The following is a 21,610-nucleotide window of genomic DNA, read 5'->3' as shown; positions in this document are numbered from 1 at the left end:
CATTGTGCATTTATGCTTTTATCCAGACTAGCATTGGTCAGGAGATTTCCCTTGGAATGATTTTCCAATAGAAAATGCAGTTTCTGGTAAATAGAAATTTTGGATTTTTCCCTACGAATGTTTGATTTTTCCTTTGGGGAAAATCAGAATGAAATAGTTTGCGTCAGTTTGACCTGAATTGGAATATTTCATTTTTTTTTTTGAAGCAACCCAGAACATTTTATTTAAAATTAGTTCAACATCATATTAAGATGCAGTTTCCTATCAGCACATTGTGAATCAGAACTACAACTCCTATAAGACATTCTCTCCTATGGGCTGGACTCCCTGAAGTCACATAAGGGAATGTGGATTTGCCTTGGACTGAGCTGTGAGATCATTCCTGGGAGTTACATTATGTAGTGCATTATGGGACATGTAGCCTGGCTTAGAGCAAAGAATGGGAATAGTGCTTGGGGTATGCTACAGACCCCCAGGATCCCATTTGGATATGGATAGAGACTTCTCTAATATTTTAAATGAAATAAATACTACTGGGAATTGTGTGATTATAGGAAACTTTAATTTCTCAGATATAGCCTGGAGGACAAGTGCTACAAATAATGGTAAGGCTCAGATATTCCTGGATGTGATACCTGACTGATTTCTTCATCAAATAGTCACCAAACCAACACAAAGTGATGCCATTTTAGATTTGGTGAATAGTGAGGACCTCATAGGAGAACTGGTTGTGGAGGACAGACTTGGTTCGAGTGATCATGAGCTAATTCAGTTTAAAATGTAAGGATAAACAAAAATAGCTCTGGAACTCGAGTCCCTGACTTCAAAACTTTAAAAAATTAATGCAATTAGTTAGGCAAGTGGACTGGACTGAGGAACTCAAGAATCTGAATGTGGAGGAGGCTTGGAATTATTTTGAATCCAAGTTGCAGGAGGTACCTGAAGCCTTCATCACAAAGAAGGGGGAGAAATTTGTAGGGAAGGGTTGCAAACCAGACTGGATGAGCAAGCATCTTGAACAGGTTATTAACCAAAAGAAACAGAAGATGAATCAGCAAGGAAAGTTACCTCTTAGAGATCAGAAAGTGTGGGGAAAAAGTGAGAACTGCCAAAAGCCAAGCAGAGTTGGATCTTGCGAAGGAAATTAAAACCAATAGTGAGAGGTTCTATAACCATACATAAATAAGGGAAGAAGAAGTGGGACCACTAAGTACTGAGGATGGGGAAGAGATTTGGCCCAACATCTAAATGAATACTTTGCCTCAGTTCTTAATAAGAGCAATGAGGAGCTTAGGGGTTGTTTCAGGGTGGCTAATGGAAATAAGGATATGGAAGTAGAAATTACCACATGCAAGGTGGAAGGCAAACTCAAATAGCTTAATGGGACTAAATTGGGCGGCCTGGATAATTGCCATCCAAGATTATTAAAGAAACTGGCACATGAACTTGGAAGCCTAATAGCAAAGATTTTAATGAATCTGTTAACTCAGGGGTCATACATATGACCGGAGAACTGCTAATATAGTACCTATTTTTAAAAAAGAAATAAAGTGATCTGGGAAATTACTGACCTTTGATCTAGTTTGATCTTATAATGAATTTTGAAAGAGAAAGTAGCTAAGGACATAGGGGAAACTGGGATAAAATATAACATGGTTTTACAAGAGGTAGATTGTGCCAGATCAACCTGAACTTTCTTTGAGAAGATAACTTTTTTTTTTTTTTAGACAAAAGGAAATGCAGTCAATCTAATCTACCTAGCTTTCAGTAAGGCACTTGATCCAGTTCCACATGAGAAGAGGACATTACAATGGGTAATACTGAAAGGAGAACGGTCAGGCTGCAAGGAGGTTACTAGTGGAGTTCCTCAGGGATCAGTTTTGGGAGCAATCTTATTTAACTTTTTAATTAATGATCTTGGCACAAAAAGGGGTGTGTGCTAATAAAATCTGTGGATGACACAAAGTTGGGAGGTACTCCCAATAGGGAGGAAGACCAGCATATCCTACAAAAAGATCTGGACAAACTTGTAAACTAGAATAATAGAAACTGTATGAAATTTAATAGTGCAAAGTGAACATGCATTTAGGAACCACCACCAACAACAAACTGGAGACTTATCAATTGGAAGCAATAGAGGAAGAGAGAGACCTGGGTGTTGATCAAAGGACTATGAGCCACCAATGTGACGTGGCAGTGAAAAAGGCTAATACAATCCTAAGTTGAATCAGGCAAAGTATTTCCAGTAGAGATAAGGAAGTGGTAGTACCATTATACAAGGCACTGGTGAGACCTCATATGGACTACTGCGGGCAACTCTAGCCTCCCATGTTTAAGAAAGATTAATTCAAACTGGAACATATGCACAGAAGGGCTACTAGGATGATCAGAGGAATGGAAAATTCTCCTTTTGAGAGGAAACTCAAAGAGCTTGGCTTGTTTAGCCAGTGGTTCTCAAACTGTGGATTGGGAACCCAAAACCCATTTACACCAGCTTGTCAACCATAAGCAGCCAGTTCTGAATGAGCATTTTTACAGCAACTCTTGAAACTCATGGAAAAACAAAATTCTCTCAAGGAGATTCCTAAAGGTATCACATCACTGTGTCCCCACTATCTTTCCACATTTCCATCAAATATATAGAACCTTCTGCATTAGAGTTAGGATTTAATAAATGTTGCTTTTTCATTCATAAGCCCATTTCCAAGGGAATGGATTGGACAACTTACTGCCATTAAGTCTTTTTTCCTACCCTATTTGGAACATTCACCATAATTTTTATTTTAAACTGTATTTGTCATTTTTTTATTTGTGGCACCTTAGAGACTAACCAATTTATTTGAGCATGAGCTTTCGTGAGCTACAGCTCACTTCATCGGATGCTCACGAAAGCTCATGCTCAAATAAATTGGTTAGTCTCTAAGGTGCCACAAGTACTCCTTTTCTTTTTGCAAAGACAGACTAACACGGCTGTTACTCTGAAACCTGTCATTTTTTATTGTGTACTTGATATCTTTTACAGATGTACTTGATTTTTTTATTAGAATAAATTGATATTTAAAAAAACTTCCGGTTGTTGACAGTGCTTGCTCAGAGATGAACCATACATTTTTTTTTCTGGTAATATCATGGCACATTCTCACAGTTCCTACTATGATCAACCCCAGCTCTCACTTCTCTCTCGCGCGCGCTACCCTGTTGTGAAACTGACTAGAAACAGAAAGCATAATAATGATAGGGACAGCACAGCTGAGGAACCATGTGGGTTGGGGGCACTTAATATGAACAAATATTCACTGTGAATTCTGCTTTTTAGGGGGAGTTGTTGCAGACAAATATTATTTAAAATCTAACAGAAGCCCAAATTTGCTCCTTTTGTAAGACAGGATTTCCACTGTAGAATGTTGGATGCTCCTTTTGCCATAGGGAATATTTTCATAACATGTCAGACTTCAAAGCTGCTAAATGTCTTATTTCACCTTCATTTTAAACCTGTGAAATTCCCTTTTGTGGAATGATGAAGCACCCAGTAACATTGGGAACACAATTGTAATTGTGCCCCTTAATGTCAAGCTAAACGTTATGAATTCAGTTAAATATAAAACCAAAATATTATGGAGGATAGACACAAAGGTTATTTAAACTTAAAGTTCACATAAAATATGCATGGACTGATTTAAATATTTATAATCCTGCCGCCATAGAAATAGAGGTTATGAATTCTTTATAGCATCTGGGCCATTGTGTGGGCCATCTAGTTATAATATCCATAACCGTAGCCTTTTCACTATAGGCATGAAATTCTGAACTTAATTACACCAGTATAAATCAGGAGTAACTCCTATAAAATCAGGTAGTTAAACTAAAGTAAAACTTGTGTGCAAGTCCAGAATTAGGCAGAGTATCCCATCCGGAATGGCTACACTTAGTTGCACTTGGGCCGCATCCTCATCTGCACCAGAGCTCATTCAGCACAGCTGAGGAGGTGGTTTTAAGACACCCCTGCAATCCTCTGATCCCTAGGCCAGCTGAGGTCAGCTTGGCCCCAAGCATAACTCAGAACACCAGCTTGTAGAGACCCCATGGGTTCTGTGTAAACCCCATCATGCTTCCAGGACACCACATGTAGCAATGAGGGGGTGGCACAATACTATGACAACTAGTTCTATGCCACCTCAGGATTCTCCCATGTCAAGGGCATCCCCAGCTGCCTATTAAGGGCATCTTTAATGTCCCTTTGCACTGTGCTGAAACCCCATGATTCTTATTCATGAAAATAGAAGCTGCAGGTATTTTAGAGCCTTTGGAAACCAGGCTACTTTTATTTAGGGGCCTAAATATAGACCCCCCCAACTTTAGGCACCCAAGTTTTAAAATGTCAACCAATATCATTAGTAAAAATGTTCAATAGTAATGTTTTGCTAGAAGCTAATTCTCACTCATGTCATTCTGCTGCTCTTGTAAATGTCAGGCTAGCAGCACTCCGATCATGGGATGGCTTACTCAAGAGCCCATACTTTATAAGGCTAAAATAAAGCCCGTGATGTAACAGGCTAGGTGACATGTTAATAAGAAATGTATTGCTGTATGGTCTCCATAGGAGAAAAAGATTTCTGTCCTAATTCTCCTTTGACAATACTCCGACCTCAAGTGGCTTGGAAACAGCTGAGAGAGTTCACTTTTTAAAGCAGTTCTCAAAGGCTTTTCTTACAATGCCCATAACATGGAGAGATGTCAAAAACATTCAATTACTTGTCTTGAAGGGTTATGATGTGAATTTTTAATTGGGCAAACCTCACTCCCACTCTCTGTCAGTATGACAGAAGCACTGTACCCAGCCTTGGGCTAATTACTCTGTCTGTCACACAAACTAAGGGAAAATCTTTAACTGGTGTAAATTGTCATACCTCTATTGAATTTCAGGGAAGGCAATGGAGCAAGGTCAATTTACACCAGCTGAAGATCTGGCCCAATATAGTTTAGGATAAGAGGATGAGATCATTCTTTACTTTATACAACATGGCATCAGCATTACTCTCCAATATTTAACAGCTCAGTTGTCTTTTCACTGAATTTCCTTGCCACTCAATATTGAAAGTTTATAGATGATTACAGTGGGTTGGGGGAGAGGGGAACAAGGGAGGGGATTTCCACTTCTGGAGCAAATCAGGTGAATTCAGAGTCTGACTGTCTTTAGGAACAATGCTAAACCTACCTCTTCTAAAAGGTCTTTCCACCATAAGAATGACACTCCCTTCTACCCCATAAATCCCAATCAAGCATACAACAAAGGAAATTAACAAAACCGTTTTAAAAAAGAAGCAGCACAATTTACCCTGAAAAAGGAGACATGCCAGAGACTCCATAAAATCCAGTGGAAACTATTGCTGTCAATTTTAGGTAGGAGGTGCTCACGTGCTATGCTGATGGGCAGTAGAATAAAACACTAGATGTCAGGCTATGTATCCTGGTGAGTCATAGATGCTTTGGATGAATAAAGAGCCTCCCTACTCTGCAAATGTCACAAAACTCTGAGGTCCTGTTTGCGAGAACTCTCACATCTCTCAAACAGGTGACTACAGGTCTTGTGTGAGCTTGGTGATGTGAGGGATCCAGTCCCAGCACTGTGATTTAATCTCATTTTTAGATCTAGGTCTGGTCTTAGATCCAGCTGAAACCAAATCTTTGATACCTGCTTCAAATTACAGCTCACTCAAGCAAAAACAATTCTCTGCATAAGTAACATGTTTGCCCCAGATGATGACATTTTAAAATGGCTTTTTGTTGGCTCAAATATGATTAGTGTGGATCAGGATATTACTGTGCCCCGTCCTATATTTCCAGCTAATTCATACTGAATCTAGGACCAGCTATATAGACTGTCCTTGCCTTGATTGTATGGATAGCATTTTCTGTGGAAGCACTGCAATATTTGAAACACAATGGCTTATTTCAATTTATTCCTCATGTTTTTAGGCTCTTATATTAAGTAGATCAAGTTTGTGTTGGTGTTTTAGAGGGTGATCTTGTCAGACAGGGACCACGACCTTTCCTGTTTGTCCTTCCTGCCCTCTGCTCCCCTCTTGTTCCTTTCTCCATCACTGCTGGAAAGTCCTCTTCTCTCTGTTACTCATGTCAATGTCACTTTCATCTCCTCCTTTCCTCTCCCTTATTGAGCCTGTCACTTAGTATTGTTTTTCTTCTACATCCGATGAAGTGAGCTGTAGCTCACGAAAGCTTATGCTCAAATAAATTGGTTAGTCTCTAAGGTGCCACAAATACTCCTTTTCTTTTTTCCTCTATAGCATTTCTAAATGCCACCCTTTCCTCTCCATCCCTATAAACAAATCCGTTATCTTACGCTGACCTATTTTCTCTCTCTCTCTGGCTTCCCAGCTTGTTCCCTGCAGTCCATCAAAGATGTCACTGCCAAAATCATCTTCCTCACCTTCTGCTTGGACAATGTCACTCTCCTGCTGACCTTACTGGCTGCTGCTCACATTCCACATCAAGAGCAGCCAGTTTGAAGGCGCTGCACAGCTCCGCTGTTGCCTACTATTCTGGTTCCATTTCCCCTAGCTCTCACGTCTCCCCTGCTCCCCCATGCTTCCTTTCTTCTGACCATGTTCCCTTTTTAACACTTCCACTTGGTCCCTTCTCACATTCTTATGCTTGCGCCTGCTCTCATGTTGCTCCTCACTCCTGGGACTCCCTCCTTTACCAGATGAATCGAGAATCCTCTCTGCATTTCAAATACAGTCTTAAAACACACTGCTCCAAAGCCTGACAATATTCATTTACCAGTTCAAGGTGGAAGGTCCCTTGAAATATGTGTTAACTACTTATGCTAAACAATCTTCCACCTTGTATTTAGCTGTGACGCTCTGCATGTTTCCCAGACCTGAAGAAGAGCTCTGTGGAAGCTCAAAAGCTTGTCTCTTGCACCAACAGAAGTTGGTCCAATAAAAGATACTACCTCAACCACCTTGTGTCTCTATTCAAAGCATAAGCTTTTTAGAGACCGAGTCATCTTTCATGTTTTGCCCACACTATTACTGCTGGATAAATGATATGTTAATAGTAGTAATAACATATGCTATTCTCTTGGCTCTAGATGTAAAAAGACACACATATAAAGGTCATCTTTGTGTAGTGTACTTTATTTGTTTCAATTTAAATAAACTTCTGGCTTAGTCACTCATTTGGGATAAGCATATTGTAGTTAAAACACAGGATTTAATAACTGCAATCAAGTCATTAAGTAGATTAATAAGGTGTGAAACTGACCACCCCTGCACTTTACATTCTTTGGCTATTTTCCAAGTGCATTGTCATTCATGGATGCCTCCCTCTTCTACACAGTCTGGGTGAAATCCTGGCTCCATTGAAGTCAGTGGGAACTTTGCTATTGACTTCAGTGGATCCAGAATTTCACCCTTTCTGTGTGCTTGTTGTTCTCTTAAATTGCACTAGAGGATTTTGAAACGGTTTTAAAAATAGCTGGCTGAAAAGAATCCCATGTAAGAATAAATGTATCATCATCTCCCCTATCATTTTTGTGCCAGTGTATCTGTGTAACATCTCTTTAACCATCAAGCCTGGCTTTCCTTGTTCTTTTTAATCACACTTGGAAATCAAATCTATTTGCAATTTTGCTTTCAGGATTCCCAAATTCATAAAATTTGTAACCACACCTTCCAACATTAAACCACAAGTCAATTGAAAAGAATGGCAGTAGTTGTCCTGTCCAATGGATGGAGAAAATGCCAAGGACATGTTGAGATTGTTCAGCAAAGCTATACGCTGGATGATTTAGAACAGCTGATAAGAGCTGGTCGATTTTACATTGGAGACCGCCAACTAATCCAAATCAAAACATTGCACAAAGATGGTTCAATTTTATCAAAGTTCTCACAGAACAGAGACCAGGGTCTGATGGAATCCTACGTGGCAGCTCATCAACCTGGCTCCTCAGCAGCCCATCTGGCCCCCAGCTTAGCTGAGGCTTTTAGGCTCCCAGATGCTCTTCAGCCTGCCAGGCCTGAGTCAGGGCTCCATTCCCTTTCACAGGGGACTGAAATCTTTGGGTTTTGTCCCAAATCAGAATGGAACTAGATTCTGAAATACCAATATCCTCCGTGAAACTGAATTACCCTTCTCCACATTATATCTGTGGTCAGCCATAGAGCTAGACATGACAAGGTTATAAGCTGTGCTTATCTTTCACAGCAATCTTTCATTAATATGAAACAGAGATGACATCAATGAGCCTATTGTATAGCTAAAGATTACCCAGGACCATGTGATAGGCACAGTGCATTGCATGGTTTTGTATATTCCTTTATTGTGAATTGCATCCCGGTGTAGAGAGCCTGCACAAGGTCTATGCACCACTTAAATCCTGTTTAAACCTACAAAATATAGTTTAAATGAGACTTAAGCAATGCATGAGCCTTGGTGCCCGGCCTCTGCACTGTGATGAATTTCACCCTTAGTATCAAAAGAAAACTGTGATACTGAACTGTCTCACATATTCCATACATAAAAATTGGCGTACATTATAATGGCAGTAGTTGTCCTGTCCAATGGATTGAGAAAATACCGGAGACATCCTGTGGTGAAGCAGAGGAACCACCCACCAGCATAGAAGGGGTTAAGGAGAGCATTTGGTTTCAGCTAGCTCTGCCCCATTATACCTACAGCCCATGCCAGGTTTGGAGAGGAGAGAAAAGGAGGGAGCCTGGCTCAGTTCAGGGATTACAGGCGAAGAGGCAGGAGCTAGCTGCCGCCCTACCTAAGGAAAGGATCGCTAGCCTGCTGGCCAAGACAGCCACCAGGGACCCAAGTAGTGTCTTTTTGGCCAAAGGAGATGGAGAATGAGACCTAGGAGCACCTGGCCTGAGAGGAACCTCGGTGACTGAAGCATGGAGACCTTGTGGGGGTTCTGATCCCGCCAAACTTACAGCTGCCCTGCCCCGAGGAATCTGGGACCACATCAAGATGTTATCCAGGGCCCACAAGGGGGCACTACTAAGAGACAAGCCACCACAGGAGCTTGGACTGTAGGGGCCTTGCCTCAACCTAAAGGGGCAATAGTAGGAAGTAGCCCAGGGCATTGAACATAGACTCCCTGCTGGGAGGTCCCCTACTCAGGGGTGACATACACAGGGCCCTGGGCTATGACCTGATGGAGTGGGAGGGAACAGGTCCCCCTACTCCCCCTGCCTTAAAGACTGAGGCACCTCAACCACAGAAGCAGGGGCAGGAAGCCAGGTACTCTAGCCACTAGGCCAACTGGCCCTCCAGGCTCCACCACCACCTCTTGTTACATAGTCCTATAACAAAGACCATGGAATCAATCCCTTATGTGGAATGGAGGGGGGGGGGAGTATGCATGGCAAAAAGATGTTTCAAAAAATGTTCCAGAAAGTGGTACACCCTCTCACCTTGATATGCAATGAGAGCCCCACCTATTGTGCATGTGGTTTTAAGAAAGAGGCAATACTGGCTACCTAAGTGCTTCAAAAGCCCCAAAGTGTTACGCTTCTTTGAGCCCCGTTGCATAACAAATGGCCCAACCATAGCAATCAGTTTCAATGTAAAAAAAGCATAACACGCAGAGAGTGGCAACTGAGGGCACCAGCAGAAGCAGGTAGACAGAGAGCAGTAATGTCAAAGATGACAGGACAATGAGAACAGCGTCTAAAATACTAAGAGATAAGAGCCCATGACAACAGAGGTAAAGCAGAGGTGAGTTTGAAGAAACAATCATTTTACACTGTACACAGTGTCTGATTGTGCGACAGACACACAGTCCATGTGCAGGATCAGGGAATGCTCTGAAAAGTTGAATTTAATCACATGTTGTAAATGAAGTACATGGTTACCATAGTTTTGAAACTCTCATACACACTATAGCCATTGTGAACAAACAGCAGCCCTGCCATAGCCCACAGAAGTAGCATCTCTGTTGTTCTCCATGTAATAGGTGAATTCTGCATTTTAACAGCAAGATTCAGAGCCAATTCCCGGGTTACTCATTTCTGTCCTAAATCCAATATTGCAGACTGCAGCTTATTTAAAGGTAGGTAACAGCATCATTCCTCCTCACTGTTTCATTCCTTACCCAGGAAGCTCATGTCTGGCAATTTGCCAGGTCCCATTTTTAGACCACTTGCTTTCTATGTAAAATTTATCATCTGCAAGATCAGTAGCTCAGCTGCGCAGTTCCTCCATTCAGTGTGTAAACATTTTGTATGAAAGACAGACCAAAACAATAAAGAGTCTCACATTTTACAGGAAAGGTCCATGTGTACTTACATAATTTGAGGCAAGATCAGGATGAAGATAATCAATTCCTGCAATAAGACGAAGACAGCACACAAACCACAGGTTAACATTCCAAAAAAAAAAGAGACCAAACCAAAACCCCTACAACAAACACTTTATAATAACCCTAAAGTGCAATAAGAGTCGATTGCTACTATAGGAAAAACCATAATAAGGAATAATGCTGGTCTCAAAACTTGTTTGGACTGAGAGCCCAATATTCAAATGTGGACTTTTAAATTAGGGTACCAATTCTGCTGTGATCTTAGTTGGGATCTTTTAATCCAGTAAATCAATTCTTAAGTGCCAATTTGCACCTAAAAGTGTGAAATGAGCCACCAAATTTATGGGACAAGTATCTAAATTGGATCATATATGGTTAGTAATGGTAGTTCTAGTAATATTTTGCATTTATATAGTACCTTTCATCTGAAAGGATCCCAATACGCTTTACAAACATATATATCTATATTCTATTATTGAATATATTGACACACAGATTACTTCACCCACCTCTAAGATGCAGCCACCTCTGGTTAAGGAAACATCAAATTTTTAAAGGCTCGATCAAAAACCTACTGACTTCAGTGGGCTCAGATTGGATTCAGATTGGATTCAGACCCTAATAGCATACAGTTTTAATACACAAAAGTGTAGGAGAGGAAAGGAAACTATCATAGCCATTGGAAATGGCACAGAAAAATTAAGTAGGCAGAATATTACCTAAATTAAAAATGGATAGTTCACTGGGGCAAACATGTCTGTTTCCGCAAATAGTGCCAGAGAATTCTTAATGGTGGAACAGATTGATTTGCAAACTTCTGAATATCATTACAGACTGAGCATTCAGCTTACTAAGGTATTTCACAGCGCTTACTGAGCTTAAAACTAGATGTGTGTGATGTTTAAGACATGTGACATTCAGTTAACTGCTTTTGAATTTGGTTACAAATTAGAAAATCCCCCAAAGATTCACTCACATCCATTGATATTTTGAGCAAACTGGGCCTATTTATAGTTTTGCACAAAAACTATGAAAAATTTGTGACTTCTCTGTGATTCTGTCCAGAAACCAAGAGACGCTCATAATGAATAAATTCTGCAAAACAAAACAGTATAGTCCATGGATTTAATCTAGATCCGTGAATTGATTGATTAATTGATTTTTTTGGTTCAATGCCTGAACCAGAGATTGAGAAAATTTTGTTTACATCCAAAACAGCATATTTTATTTTCAGGGCCCCCCCCCCCCTCCGTTTAAAAAAAATCAAAATGAAAAATCATATAAAAAATCAAAATGTCATTCAAAAAATGTCAAAACAAAATTTGACTTTTTTTTTTCAGATTCTACCTACCCACCCCACCAAAACAATTCAGCAATTTTGATGGAAATGACGAGGGACCATGGGCTCCTGGTAACTTGAGCTGGGTTGGCTGGCCTTCACAGGTCACACACAATGTTTCTGTTCTTTGATTGGATGAGCATAACTCTGAGAAGTGCAAATATTCACATTTACAAATTCAGAAAGGGCTGTCTGCAAACATTTACTTAAAATGTGCTGGGTTGGTGAACATTCCTGTAAGTAGCTGGTTTGCTAGAATAGTCACAGGGTATCAGTTAATGGGGGGGGGGACCTCCTTCTGTGTTCCACTCTCTAAATGCGCCCTCCAGCTAACTAGCATGGCCTCAGCAGCCTAATTTAGACTGAGCCTCAACCAGCTCGCTGTCACTCAGGTGGCAATTGTGCCCAGTCGCTGAAGAGGCAGGCCTTGCTAAATGGGACCCGTGAAAACGAGGAAGAGAGCGGTGAGATGTCCCCATACTGATGTAACCACAGGCCAATCTGCCTCGCTATTTACCCAGCTGTCTCACTTGAGTATGGAACAGGTTGGGAGGGGAATACCAGAATAGAACAAGGACAGATCCCAGTGGATCACTGAAGATCCTGGTGGTTTCAGTCCTTTCACTTATTTTTAGTATTGTTCAGTCACCATGGCGAGTGTACACAGCCACTGCAAAATTCAACTAGCTCAAAAGTGCTGAGAAATTTTAAGAGACTCCTGTATTTTGTGTGCAGTGTTTGTTTGTTGGCCCAGGTCATGAGAGAAGAAGAAGAGCTCTGGAGCTCGAAAGCTTGTACCTTCCACCAGCAGAAGTTGATCCAATAAAAGATGTTGCCATACCTACCTTGTCTTTCTTGTATTTTGACAGTCTGATGAATCCATGCAAAGTACAGCTGTTTTTTCAACATGCTGTATCTTCTCTCCTACTTCCATTTTACCCTAAACTATTAATGTATATAATATGCGGGTCAGTATGGACATCCAGTGAGAAAGTATTAATTATTTTGGTTCTGCTCTACAATGTCAATATTTTAACATGGGAAAATGCTCTTATATCTACTGTGTGCAAGGCAATTGAAATCCCCACTGAAAGCCCACTGAAGTCAATGTGAGTCCTCACGTTCACCTAATGGCCATAAAAGAGCTCTGTGTGTGATTTATAATAATTAGGGGTTACTTAAAGTTGTGTAAGGTTTGGCTGTTTACACTTCAATGGCCCAATTATAACACATATGCTTATGGTGCCTTTCCCCTGCTGCTCTCAAAGTCTTTACAGAATCTGGAGAGCAACATTGGCATTATCATTAATCTAGGTTATACTTTATTTCAAATTTTAAAAAAAAGTTTTTGCATAAGATTATACTGAGTAAGCTATTTAAACCTCTAAAACTGTCGTACGTATCTTCAAAAATAACGAGAAGTCCAGTGGCACCTTAAAGACTAACAGATTTATTTGGGCATAAGCTTTTGTGGGTAAAAAACCCACTTCTTCAGATGTATGGAGAGAAGGGAGTTACCTTACAAGTGGAGAACCAATGTTGAAGGCTAATTTAGTTAGGGTGGATTGGAATCCTCACTTACCATCATCCATAATTCCTATGGTAACACCTTTCCCTGTATATCCCAGCTCCCAGGCTTCAGCCACATTTAGATCAAGTCCAGGGGTCCCATCTGCTTGACCAGTGTTGATCTAATACATCAATTGAAAAGCAAAAGAGTATTATTATTTCTTCTTCTTTTGTGTGCGTGTGCATGCATGCACGTGTGTGTGTGCACGGATAGTCCATTTTCTACAGTCATTGAGTTTCTGCCTAGTACATACTGCACATATTCTATGTCAGGTATGTCTCATTTACCCTGGAGCACATATTTATATAATATGGAAGATGGAAAAATAAACCTGCAACAGCAAGAGAATTCTGAGACAGCATAAGGTTTGACCCCTCTTAGGGCCTGATCTCACAAGGCACCCATGTGTAGAACTCCCAGTGAATTCAGGGTCAGGCCCTTAGATTCCAGTCCAGAGAAGCATGTAAGCAAGTAAGTCAGCGGTGAGCAAACTACGGCCCACGGGCCAGATCCGGCCCCTCAGGGCTTTGGATCCGGCCCGCGGATTTGCCACTCCCATGGTGTCATGGGCCCTGCGCCACTCCAGGAAGTGGCCAGCACCACATCCCTGCGGCCCCTGGGGAAGGGGGGGCAGAGGGCTCCGTGTGCTGCTCTTGCCTTTGGATACCTCCCCTGAAGCTCCCATTGGCTGCGAACGGGGAACTGCGGCCAATGGGAGCTTTGGGGGAGGTACCCACAGGCGAGCAGAGCCCTCCAGGGGCCACAGGGACGTGGTGCCAGCCACTTCCTGGAGCGGCGCTGGGCCAGCGCAGGAAGACAGGGAACCTGCCCTGGCCCCGGTGCATGCCGCTGCCACCCCGGAGCTGCTCCAGGTAAGCTGCACCAGGCTGAAGCCTGCACCCCAACCCCCTGCCCTAAGTCCCCTGCTGCACCTCGATCTCTCCTGCACCCCAACCCCCTGCCCTAAGTCCCCTGCTGCACCTCGATCTCTCCTGCACCCCAACCCCCTGCCCTGAGCCCCCTGCTGCACCTTGTACCCCAACCCCCTCCTGCACTCTGCACCCCTCCCTGTATCACTGCCCTGAGTCCCCTCCCATACTGTGCACTCCCTCCTGCACCCCAAACCCCTTCCCCTGAGCCCCCTCATACACCCTGCACCCCTCCTGCACCCCAACCCCTTGCCCTGAGCCCCTTCCTGCATACCACACCTCCTCCCACACCCCGCACTCCCTCCCGCACCTCAACCCCCTGCTCCAGCCCTACATTGACGGCCCTGCAAGCAAATTCCCCACCCCGATGTGTCCCTTGGGCCAAAAGTTTTGCCAACCCCTGATGTAAGTAGTCCCACTGAAATCAAATGGGATTATTCATACGCTTAAAATTAAACACACTTAATGCCTTTGTTGGACTGGGGCCTTAGATAGGGTGCTTCTGTACCAACCGGTTGGTCAGATGTTTGAGGGTATCTGCTCAATATCACCTCAAATATATTCTCACTAAGGACATAAAAGAATATACACAATAACCTCTATTTGTGATAAACATTTTTTCAAGGACTGTATTGAACTATAGATAGTTGAATTGCTTAGACATGTTCTGCACTCCCACCATATCCCTTATTTCCCTTCCATCATCAACAACAGTAGAACTGGTTGACACTCTCAGTTTCTGGTTTGAGGGAACGGTCAATATTTCTAAGTGTCTTTTGTTCCAAATTGGACTCAAAACAAATATTTGTGAAATTTCCCACAATCTGGAAATTTCAAAAGAAATTGTTGAGGAACATTTTCATATCAAAATTTTATTCTGAATTTCTAATTTTCTTTTCAGATTTCAGAGTAGCAGCCGTGTTAGTCTGTATTCGCAAAAAGAAAAGGAGGACTTGTGGCACCTTAGAGACTAACCAATTTATTTGAGCATAAGCTTTCGTGAGCTACAGCTCACTTCATCGGATGCATCCTGTAGCTCACGAAAGCTTATGCTCAAATAAATTGGTTAGTCTCTAAGGTGCCACACGTCCTCCTTTTAATTTTCTTTTGGAATTTCTAATTTTCATTCTGAAATTTTGAAATCATTAATGGCAGCTGATTAGTGCTGATTAGAATATAAGATGTTTCATTCTAGTTCAAAGTGTCTCCTGTTTGTGTTGTAATGAAACAGATAGTTGAATTGACCTGAAGAAGAGCTCCACATAGCTCAAAAGCTTGTCTAATTCACCAACTGGAGTTGATCCAGTAAAAGGTATTACCTCACTCACCTTGTCTCTCTCATAATTTGGGAACAACATGCAAACAATATTTGAAATTAGTTTAATAGATTGTTTCATTGCAACACAAATAGGAGACACTTTGATCTAGAAAAGAATATAATAAGTTTCAAATCAGTACGAAGTAGCATCTACTCTTAACAATTTTAAAAAGTAAAATAAAATACAAATAACTATTATATTGTCATATTTTGACACATCTGTACTGCATGTTATGCTCTTCTACCACTGACATGTCAAGAAATGATGTAAAAATAAATGTAAAATGAAAAAAATAAAATTCAAAACAATTTTAAAATTCTGAAACAAAACACTGAAATTCTGAAATTTAAATCCATAATTTTCCTAAATGAAAATTTTCTGAAACAATTTTTTTTGTTTTGATTTTTTCCTGGAATTGTTGTCAAAGTCAACATTTTTTTTAAAATGTTTCAATTTTGAAAAAAAAAAACACCCCGCATTTTCCTTTGGAAAGCAAAGTTTCAACAAAAATGTTCTGACCAACTTTAATCAACAACTTTCCTCTAGCTCCTGAGGTCCCTCCTATTCCCATTTTGGTTTCTTTCCTATGTGTGACACCTCCACCTTCAACTATAGCTGTGCAAACAACTAATTTTTTGGTTCACTGGCAGGTCCAAAAACTTTTTTAAAAAAATCAATTCAGGTCAACCCCAAACCAATTTAAAAAAAAAATTCAGTGAATCAAGGAGTCAAGAAAAAATTGTTTTGATTTCAAGCCTTTTTAACTCTGTTTTTATCTGTATATTTAAAAAAGGGAAATCTGGAAGCAAAGGGTTAGATTCATAAGGAAACTATGGGTATGTCTTCACTACCTGCCGCATCAGCAGGCAGTGATTGATCCAGCAGGGTTTGATTTATTGCATCTAGTCTAGATGCGATAAATCGACCCCCGAGCACTCTCCCGTGGACTCCTGTACTCCAACGTCGTGAGAGGCGCAGGCAGAGTCAATGGGAGAGCGGCAGCGGTCAACTCACTAGGATGAAGACACCATGGTAAGTTGATCTAAGTATGTTGACTTCAGCTACCTTATTCACGTAGCTGAAGTTGCATAATTTAGATCAATCCCCCTCCCTCCCCACCCAGTGTAGACCAGGGCTTAGGGACAAACCCAAAGAGCAGGAGCAGAAGGTGGTGCTACTCTCTCTCATACTCAATAGCCCAGTACTTAGAGCACTCAGCCAGTCTGTAAGAAACTCAGGTTCAAATCATTTAACTTTGGGTCATGCTCCTAACTCCAGTCCCAGCATGCAGCAGGCTCCCTATATATGCTAGGAAAAATTATCTTGGAATAAGTTCAAAGTTCTGGTGAAAAGTCTGGAGGGCATGTTCCCAGACTAGTGCAACAAGTTGTAGGGGAGAGATAGCTCAGTGGTTTGAGCATTAGCCTGTTAAATGCAGGGTTGTGACTTTAATCCTTAAAGGGGCCATTTAGGGATCTGGGGCAAAAATTGCAGATTGGTCCTGCTTTGAGGAGGGGGGTTGGACTAGATGAGGTCCCTTTCAACCCTGATATTCTATGATGAACAAGAAGGAATAATGTGTAAGTAAACTGGGTTTTTTTGGTTACTGAAGATCTTTATTAAAAATGACTGATTTGCTTACCAGGTACCACTGCTTTGTAAATAAAGGATCATTCATGTTTATGTCAATTTCATTGATCTCTCTATAGCCTCGCTTTTTTCTGCCAAAGCCTTCCTGCTGCACAGCCTTCTTTATCTGGAACAGTAATGTTTATATTATTAACACAACATCCGTATTTGTTTAACATTTTTTTTCTGCTTGTTTTTTCTCAGAAAAGTCAAAAATTCCTAATCAATAGAAGTCAAAGCTATTTAAGAAAACCCACTCCAGGAGTCAGGTTTTGGTTAAAATAATGACATGGATCTGAACCAGTACTGACTTTTGTTTTTTTCAGGCTTTCATCATATGCATTTCCAAAGCCAGCCCTGCTTTCCTGTATCAAAAATAGCACACTGGATACACAGAATAGTTTAATAACATTTCATTTCTACCAAAAGGTTGTGCTATGAAAAATATATCTGGTGTAGGAGATTTCATCTGTGCATTTGAGGTTCTAAAATATTTTTTGTGTGTTGCCAGTTTTTATGAACTTCTTTACTATAAATGCCTGGCTGTAAATGAATTTCCCCTTCAGCACCTGGAAACACTGTAGACTGGTAAGCCCTCTGGGTGAATTAAACAGCATACATGATCTACCAGTGTACCTGCACCAAGTGTCTTTATTGTCACTGTTTCTCCCCTGTGCACCAGATAGATCACAGATATAGTAGCAACTAGAAGTCCCCCTTTCTGCTCCCTGGCTCAGCCTGTTATACTGCTTGCCTTCTTTTCCCAGCTGTCCCATTCATGAGCTAATTACCTCATCAGCTCATCAGGTTCTCTACAGGTCCAAGTGATCCCTTCTAACCTTCCAAACCCACTCAAACTACCTAAATCCCTCCTACTCCAACCATACCCAGTACCCTTGGTGCTCTCTAAGCCACCAGGAAGCTGGCTAACACCACCTTGTCACAAAAAGCCTGACAGTGAACCAAATATATTGCCCAGAAAGATTCAATGGAAAGAGTCAGCTTCGATGGTTACACAGAGATTGGAAGAAATGAAAGTTTTGCTTATTACACAGAACAGATCAAACCACAGATACTAGAGACACAGTAAAAGCATTTTTTAAAAGTACAAGTGTATGCACCAAGTGGCAGATCGTGACCAGCTTGAGTGCGAGTATATGGGTAGAGACTACTAAAGGAGTCCACCTCTACTTGCCCACACTGTGTAGGGCTCAGTCAAAGTTGTACTCCCTGTGCTAGATTCTCAGCTGGTTTAAATAATCAAAATCAATAGAGTTCCAGCAAATTATTTCAGCTGAGAATCTGGCCCTTGTGCTCCCTCTGTGTACACATGGGAACACACGTCAGCCACAAGAATGAGAGGGAGGAAAGGCCAAGGCAGAGCAGAGAGAGAAGACCAGGAAAAGCATGCACCATCCCAAAGGTAGTGTAGCCCATACACCACACAGGACCAGAAAGTGCAGGGATATCCCCCTGTGTTATATTTTAAAGCTCACAAAGCACTTTAAAAAAAACCCACACAACACAATTAAACTCGTACTGTTTGCCACAGGATATTAGTGAGATGGAGAGCTTAGCAGAATTCCAAAAAGGAAACTTACCAAGAACTTCTATATTTATACTGAATCTGGCAATTACACATTTAATCCATTTTTTGGCCTTGCAGAACAAGCAGTTTGCCAACTCTGATTTTTTGGCATATTTCTTAAAGCCCCTGCTCCTGGAATCAAGAAACTGCATTAAAATCTCAGCTTCCATTTTTTAAAAAAATTCAGTTTCTAGCCCTCCTGGTTACAGAGAAAAGCTTGAAAATGTGAGGCATGTGTGACCTAAGGCCACGGGTGAAAGTAAGTCTAGGGACTTACCGGTATGGGGCTGGGCTGGGGTTGTCTCTGGCCCCCAGAAGGGACGGGGCCTCAGGCGGAAGAGGCGGGACTGGAGGAGGTCAGCCCCAGCCCTCTGTACCAGCAAGTACCTCCTTCCCCCTCCTTGGGGTAACAGCGGCAGCCGCAGGTTCTGGCAGTGGTTTAAAGGGCCCTGGGCGGTAGCAGCGGCCGGAGCCCTGGGCCCTTTAAATCATCCCCAGAGCCCCACCACCGCTTCCCCAGGGCTCTGGGGACGGGGCTCCGGCCGTCACTACCGCGCCGGGCCCTTTAAATCGTCTCCAGAGTCTGTCGGAGCCCTGGGGAAGTGGCGGCGGGGCTCCAGGGACGATTTAAAGGGCCCAGGGCTTGGCTGCTGCTACCGCCCCAGGCCCTTGAAATCGCCGCCCCAGCCCCACTGACGCTACCCCAGGGCTCCGGCAGCAGGGCTCTGGCAGCAATTTAAAAGGCCGGGGGCTCCAGCCGCTGCTGGGAGCCGCAGGCCCTTTAAATTGTGCCTGGGGAAGCCAATCCACCCCGATACGGTGCACTGGCTCTTGCCAGGACACCGTACCGGGGTGTACCAGTTTACTTTCACCTCTGCCTAAGGCAAAGAACCCAAAGACAAAGTAATCTGAAATTTATTATTTTTAAAACATCTGGCCATTAAGCCAATTTCATTATTTTGGGGGGTCTGCCTCATGATTTTTGAAGGCTTGGGGTTACTGTTACGATTAAAAAAATAATGTCTACAGGACATAAGCCCTGCTGCAGTATGCATAGGCCAGCCACTAACTGACGGGTAAAATTTGGTCTCTGAGCATATTACTTCATTGTTATCCATTATACCTTTTCATACACCTTCCTCTGAAGCATCTGGGACTGGCTGCTCTCAGAGACCAGAAAGCATGGACTACAGGTAATAGTCAATGACATGACAATGATATGGCAATTCCTTCATTTCTAAAACCCACTTACATTAGTTATATTGCTTTTAACTAAACAGAAGAGGTGAGGGGAAAGAACTAATTCAACAAAAAGGGACTTCTATTTTTTTTTTTTGCTAGTTTTATTTGTAAAGGTTCATTAAAAGTGATGGAGAATGTTGTTTAAAAAAAAATCTTAACGAAAGTTGAAAAGAGGGTAGTGATTAAGCAGGAACCACACTGAGCTTACTGAACTTTGCCAGATATCTGTACTGAGTTAGAGAAAGGGATGAGCAGATTGTCGGAGATCTCTAAAATAAGGTTTGGGGTTCCATGGAGATAACAGAGAGATGATCCATGATTATGTCTTTGTCAGCTACCACCTCTGCTTGCTATTCCAAACCCCAAGCTGTCATCACATAAAATAATTAGAGAACAGAAATCAAACTGCATTACAGGAGAATGCCAGAAAAAAAGAACTCAAGCGTTTGTACTCCCACACAAGCCCACTGGCTCTACATGACCCACTGCAACAAGGGAAGAAGCAAAGATCTGATACTGTTGGAGCGCAACTCCTTAAACAGCAATTCTTCATTTCCATGTCTTTTCTTCAAGATGACTTGAAAAAAATGGTTCAGGACACCCCAAAATTGGCCCTGAATGCTTTCATTATTCAGTGTCGCCCCGTCTGTTTGGCAGTGAATTGTTACATCTTTATTACAGTCAGAAGAGGAGATGTATCAGAAAGGAACATGCACCCTCCCCCAACAAAAATCATGCTACAGGAGGTTTTATGAATGTTTTACATAAAGATGATGGATGGAGTATGTCAAAACCGAAAAATGCAATATTTTTCCTCTAAGGTTTGTGTTCACTGAGAAAAAAGCTGTGTTCTTACTAGAGCTGGGTGAATAACTGATTTTTTTTGCTTTGGTGATAGTTTCAACCCCCTCCCTCCCACCACCACCACTAAAAAAAGCAGGGAAATGGTTCAACCATCAAACCAAATCAGAAACTTTTTGGAATTTTTGGTGGATTGAAGAAGTGTGTTGTGGGTCTGTTCCAAAGTGGGGATCTGGACGTGGGGTTTCTACAGCCAAGGTTGGTGCCCTAACCTCTAAACAACAGCAGCACCACTAACTAGGCCTCCTCCACCAGTTGCTTTGCAAACAGCCAAAACTATTTGGGTCAAATTCATGAATAGTTTCGGATTGACTGAAACTGCATTTTTGTTGAATAAACTATTCCTCTGAAAAATTATGTCCAGCTCTAGTTCTTACCTCATGCTAGCTGACATGTGGTACCTAACACAAGGTAAACTCACAGTGGAGAGAACGTAGCTGAAGTTTTGTATGAATTAGCAGGCCTAAGTGAACCCTAATATCTCCCATGGTCTTTACCTTAACCTGCTAATATGTGTGAAAGTTCCAAGCTGCTTTGTCTTTACCAGGATTTTATCTCATGTTAGCTAGCCCAAGGCCAAAGCGCACCTTCATCCCACTGAACACACACACAGAAGGTGTAACAATGTCAAGTTCATATGATGACTTCAAATTCATATAGGTCTCGGAAAACAACCAAAAGTTCCCCATAAGGCCAAATGCGCCATTGGCATAAGAATGCACAACTCTGTTGAATTCACTGGAGTCATGCACCTTCATAGCAGCAGAGAGTTAGTTTAGAGCGTTTTATCCCCTTTCCGA

General features: G+C 41.8%; 1 protein-coding gene across 4 annotated transcripts in view; it reads right to left on the bottom strand.

Moving 5' to 3' along the window:
- Positions 1-21,610, bottom strand: part of PCSK2 (proprotein convertase subtilisin/kexin type 2) — a 202,771-nt gene that overhangs the window by 91,987 nt on the left and 89,174 nt on the right. For all 4 annotated transcript variants that reach the window (XM_073339426.2, XM_073339427.2, XM_073339428.2 and 1 more), the window contains exons 3-5: positions 17,133-17,246; positions 13,255-13,363; positions 10,321-10,358 (exon numbers count right to left, since the gene is read on the bottom strand). In XM_073339426.2, coding sequence (XP_073195527.1) covers positions 10,321-10,358; positions 13,255-13,363; positions 17,133-17,246 — 261 coding nt within the window. The remainder of the gene's footprint in view (positions 1-10,320; positions 10,359-13,254; positions 13,364-17,132; positions 17,247-21,610) is intronic.

The sequence above is a fragment of the Lepidochelys kempii genome, chromosome 3 (genome assembly GCF_965140285.1).
Source record: "Lepidochelys kempii isolate rLepKem1 chromosome 3, rLepKem1.hap1, whole genome shotgun sequence".
NCBI lineage: Eukaryota > Metazoa > Chordata > Testudines > Cheloniidae > Lepidochelys > Lepidochelys kempii.
Note: the sequence above shows the minus strand (reverse complement) of the source record. Positions and strands in the feature narration are given on the sequence as shown.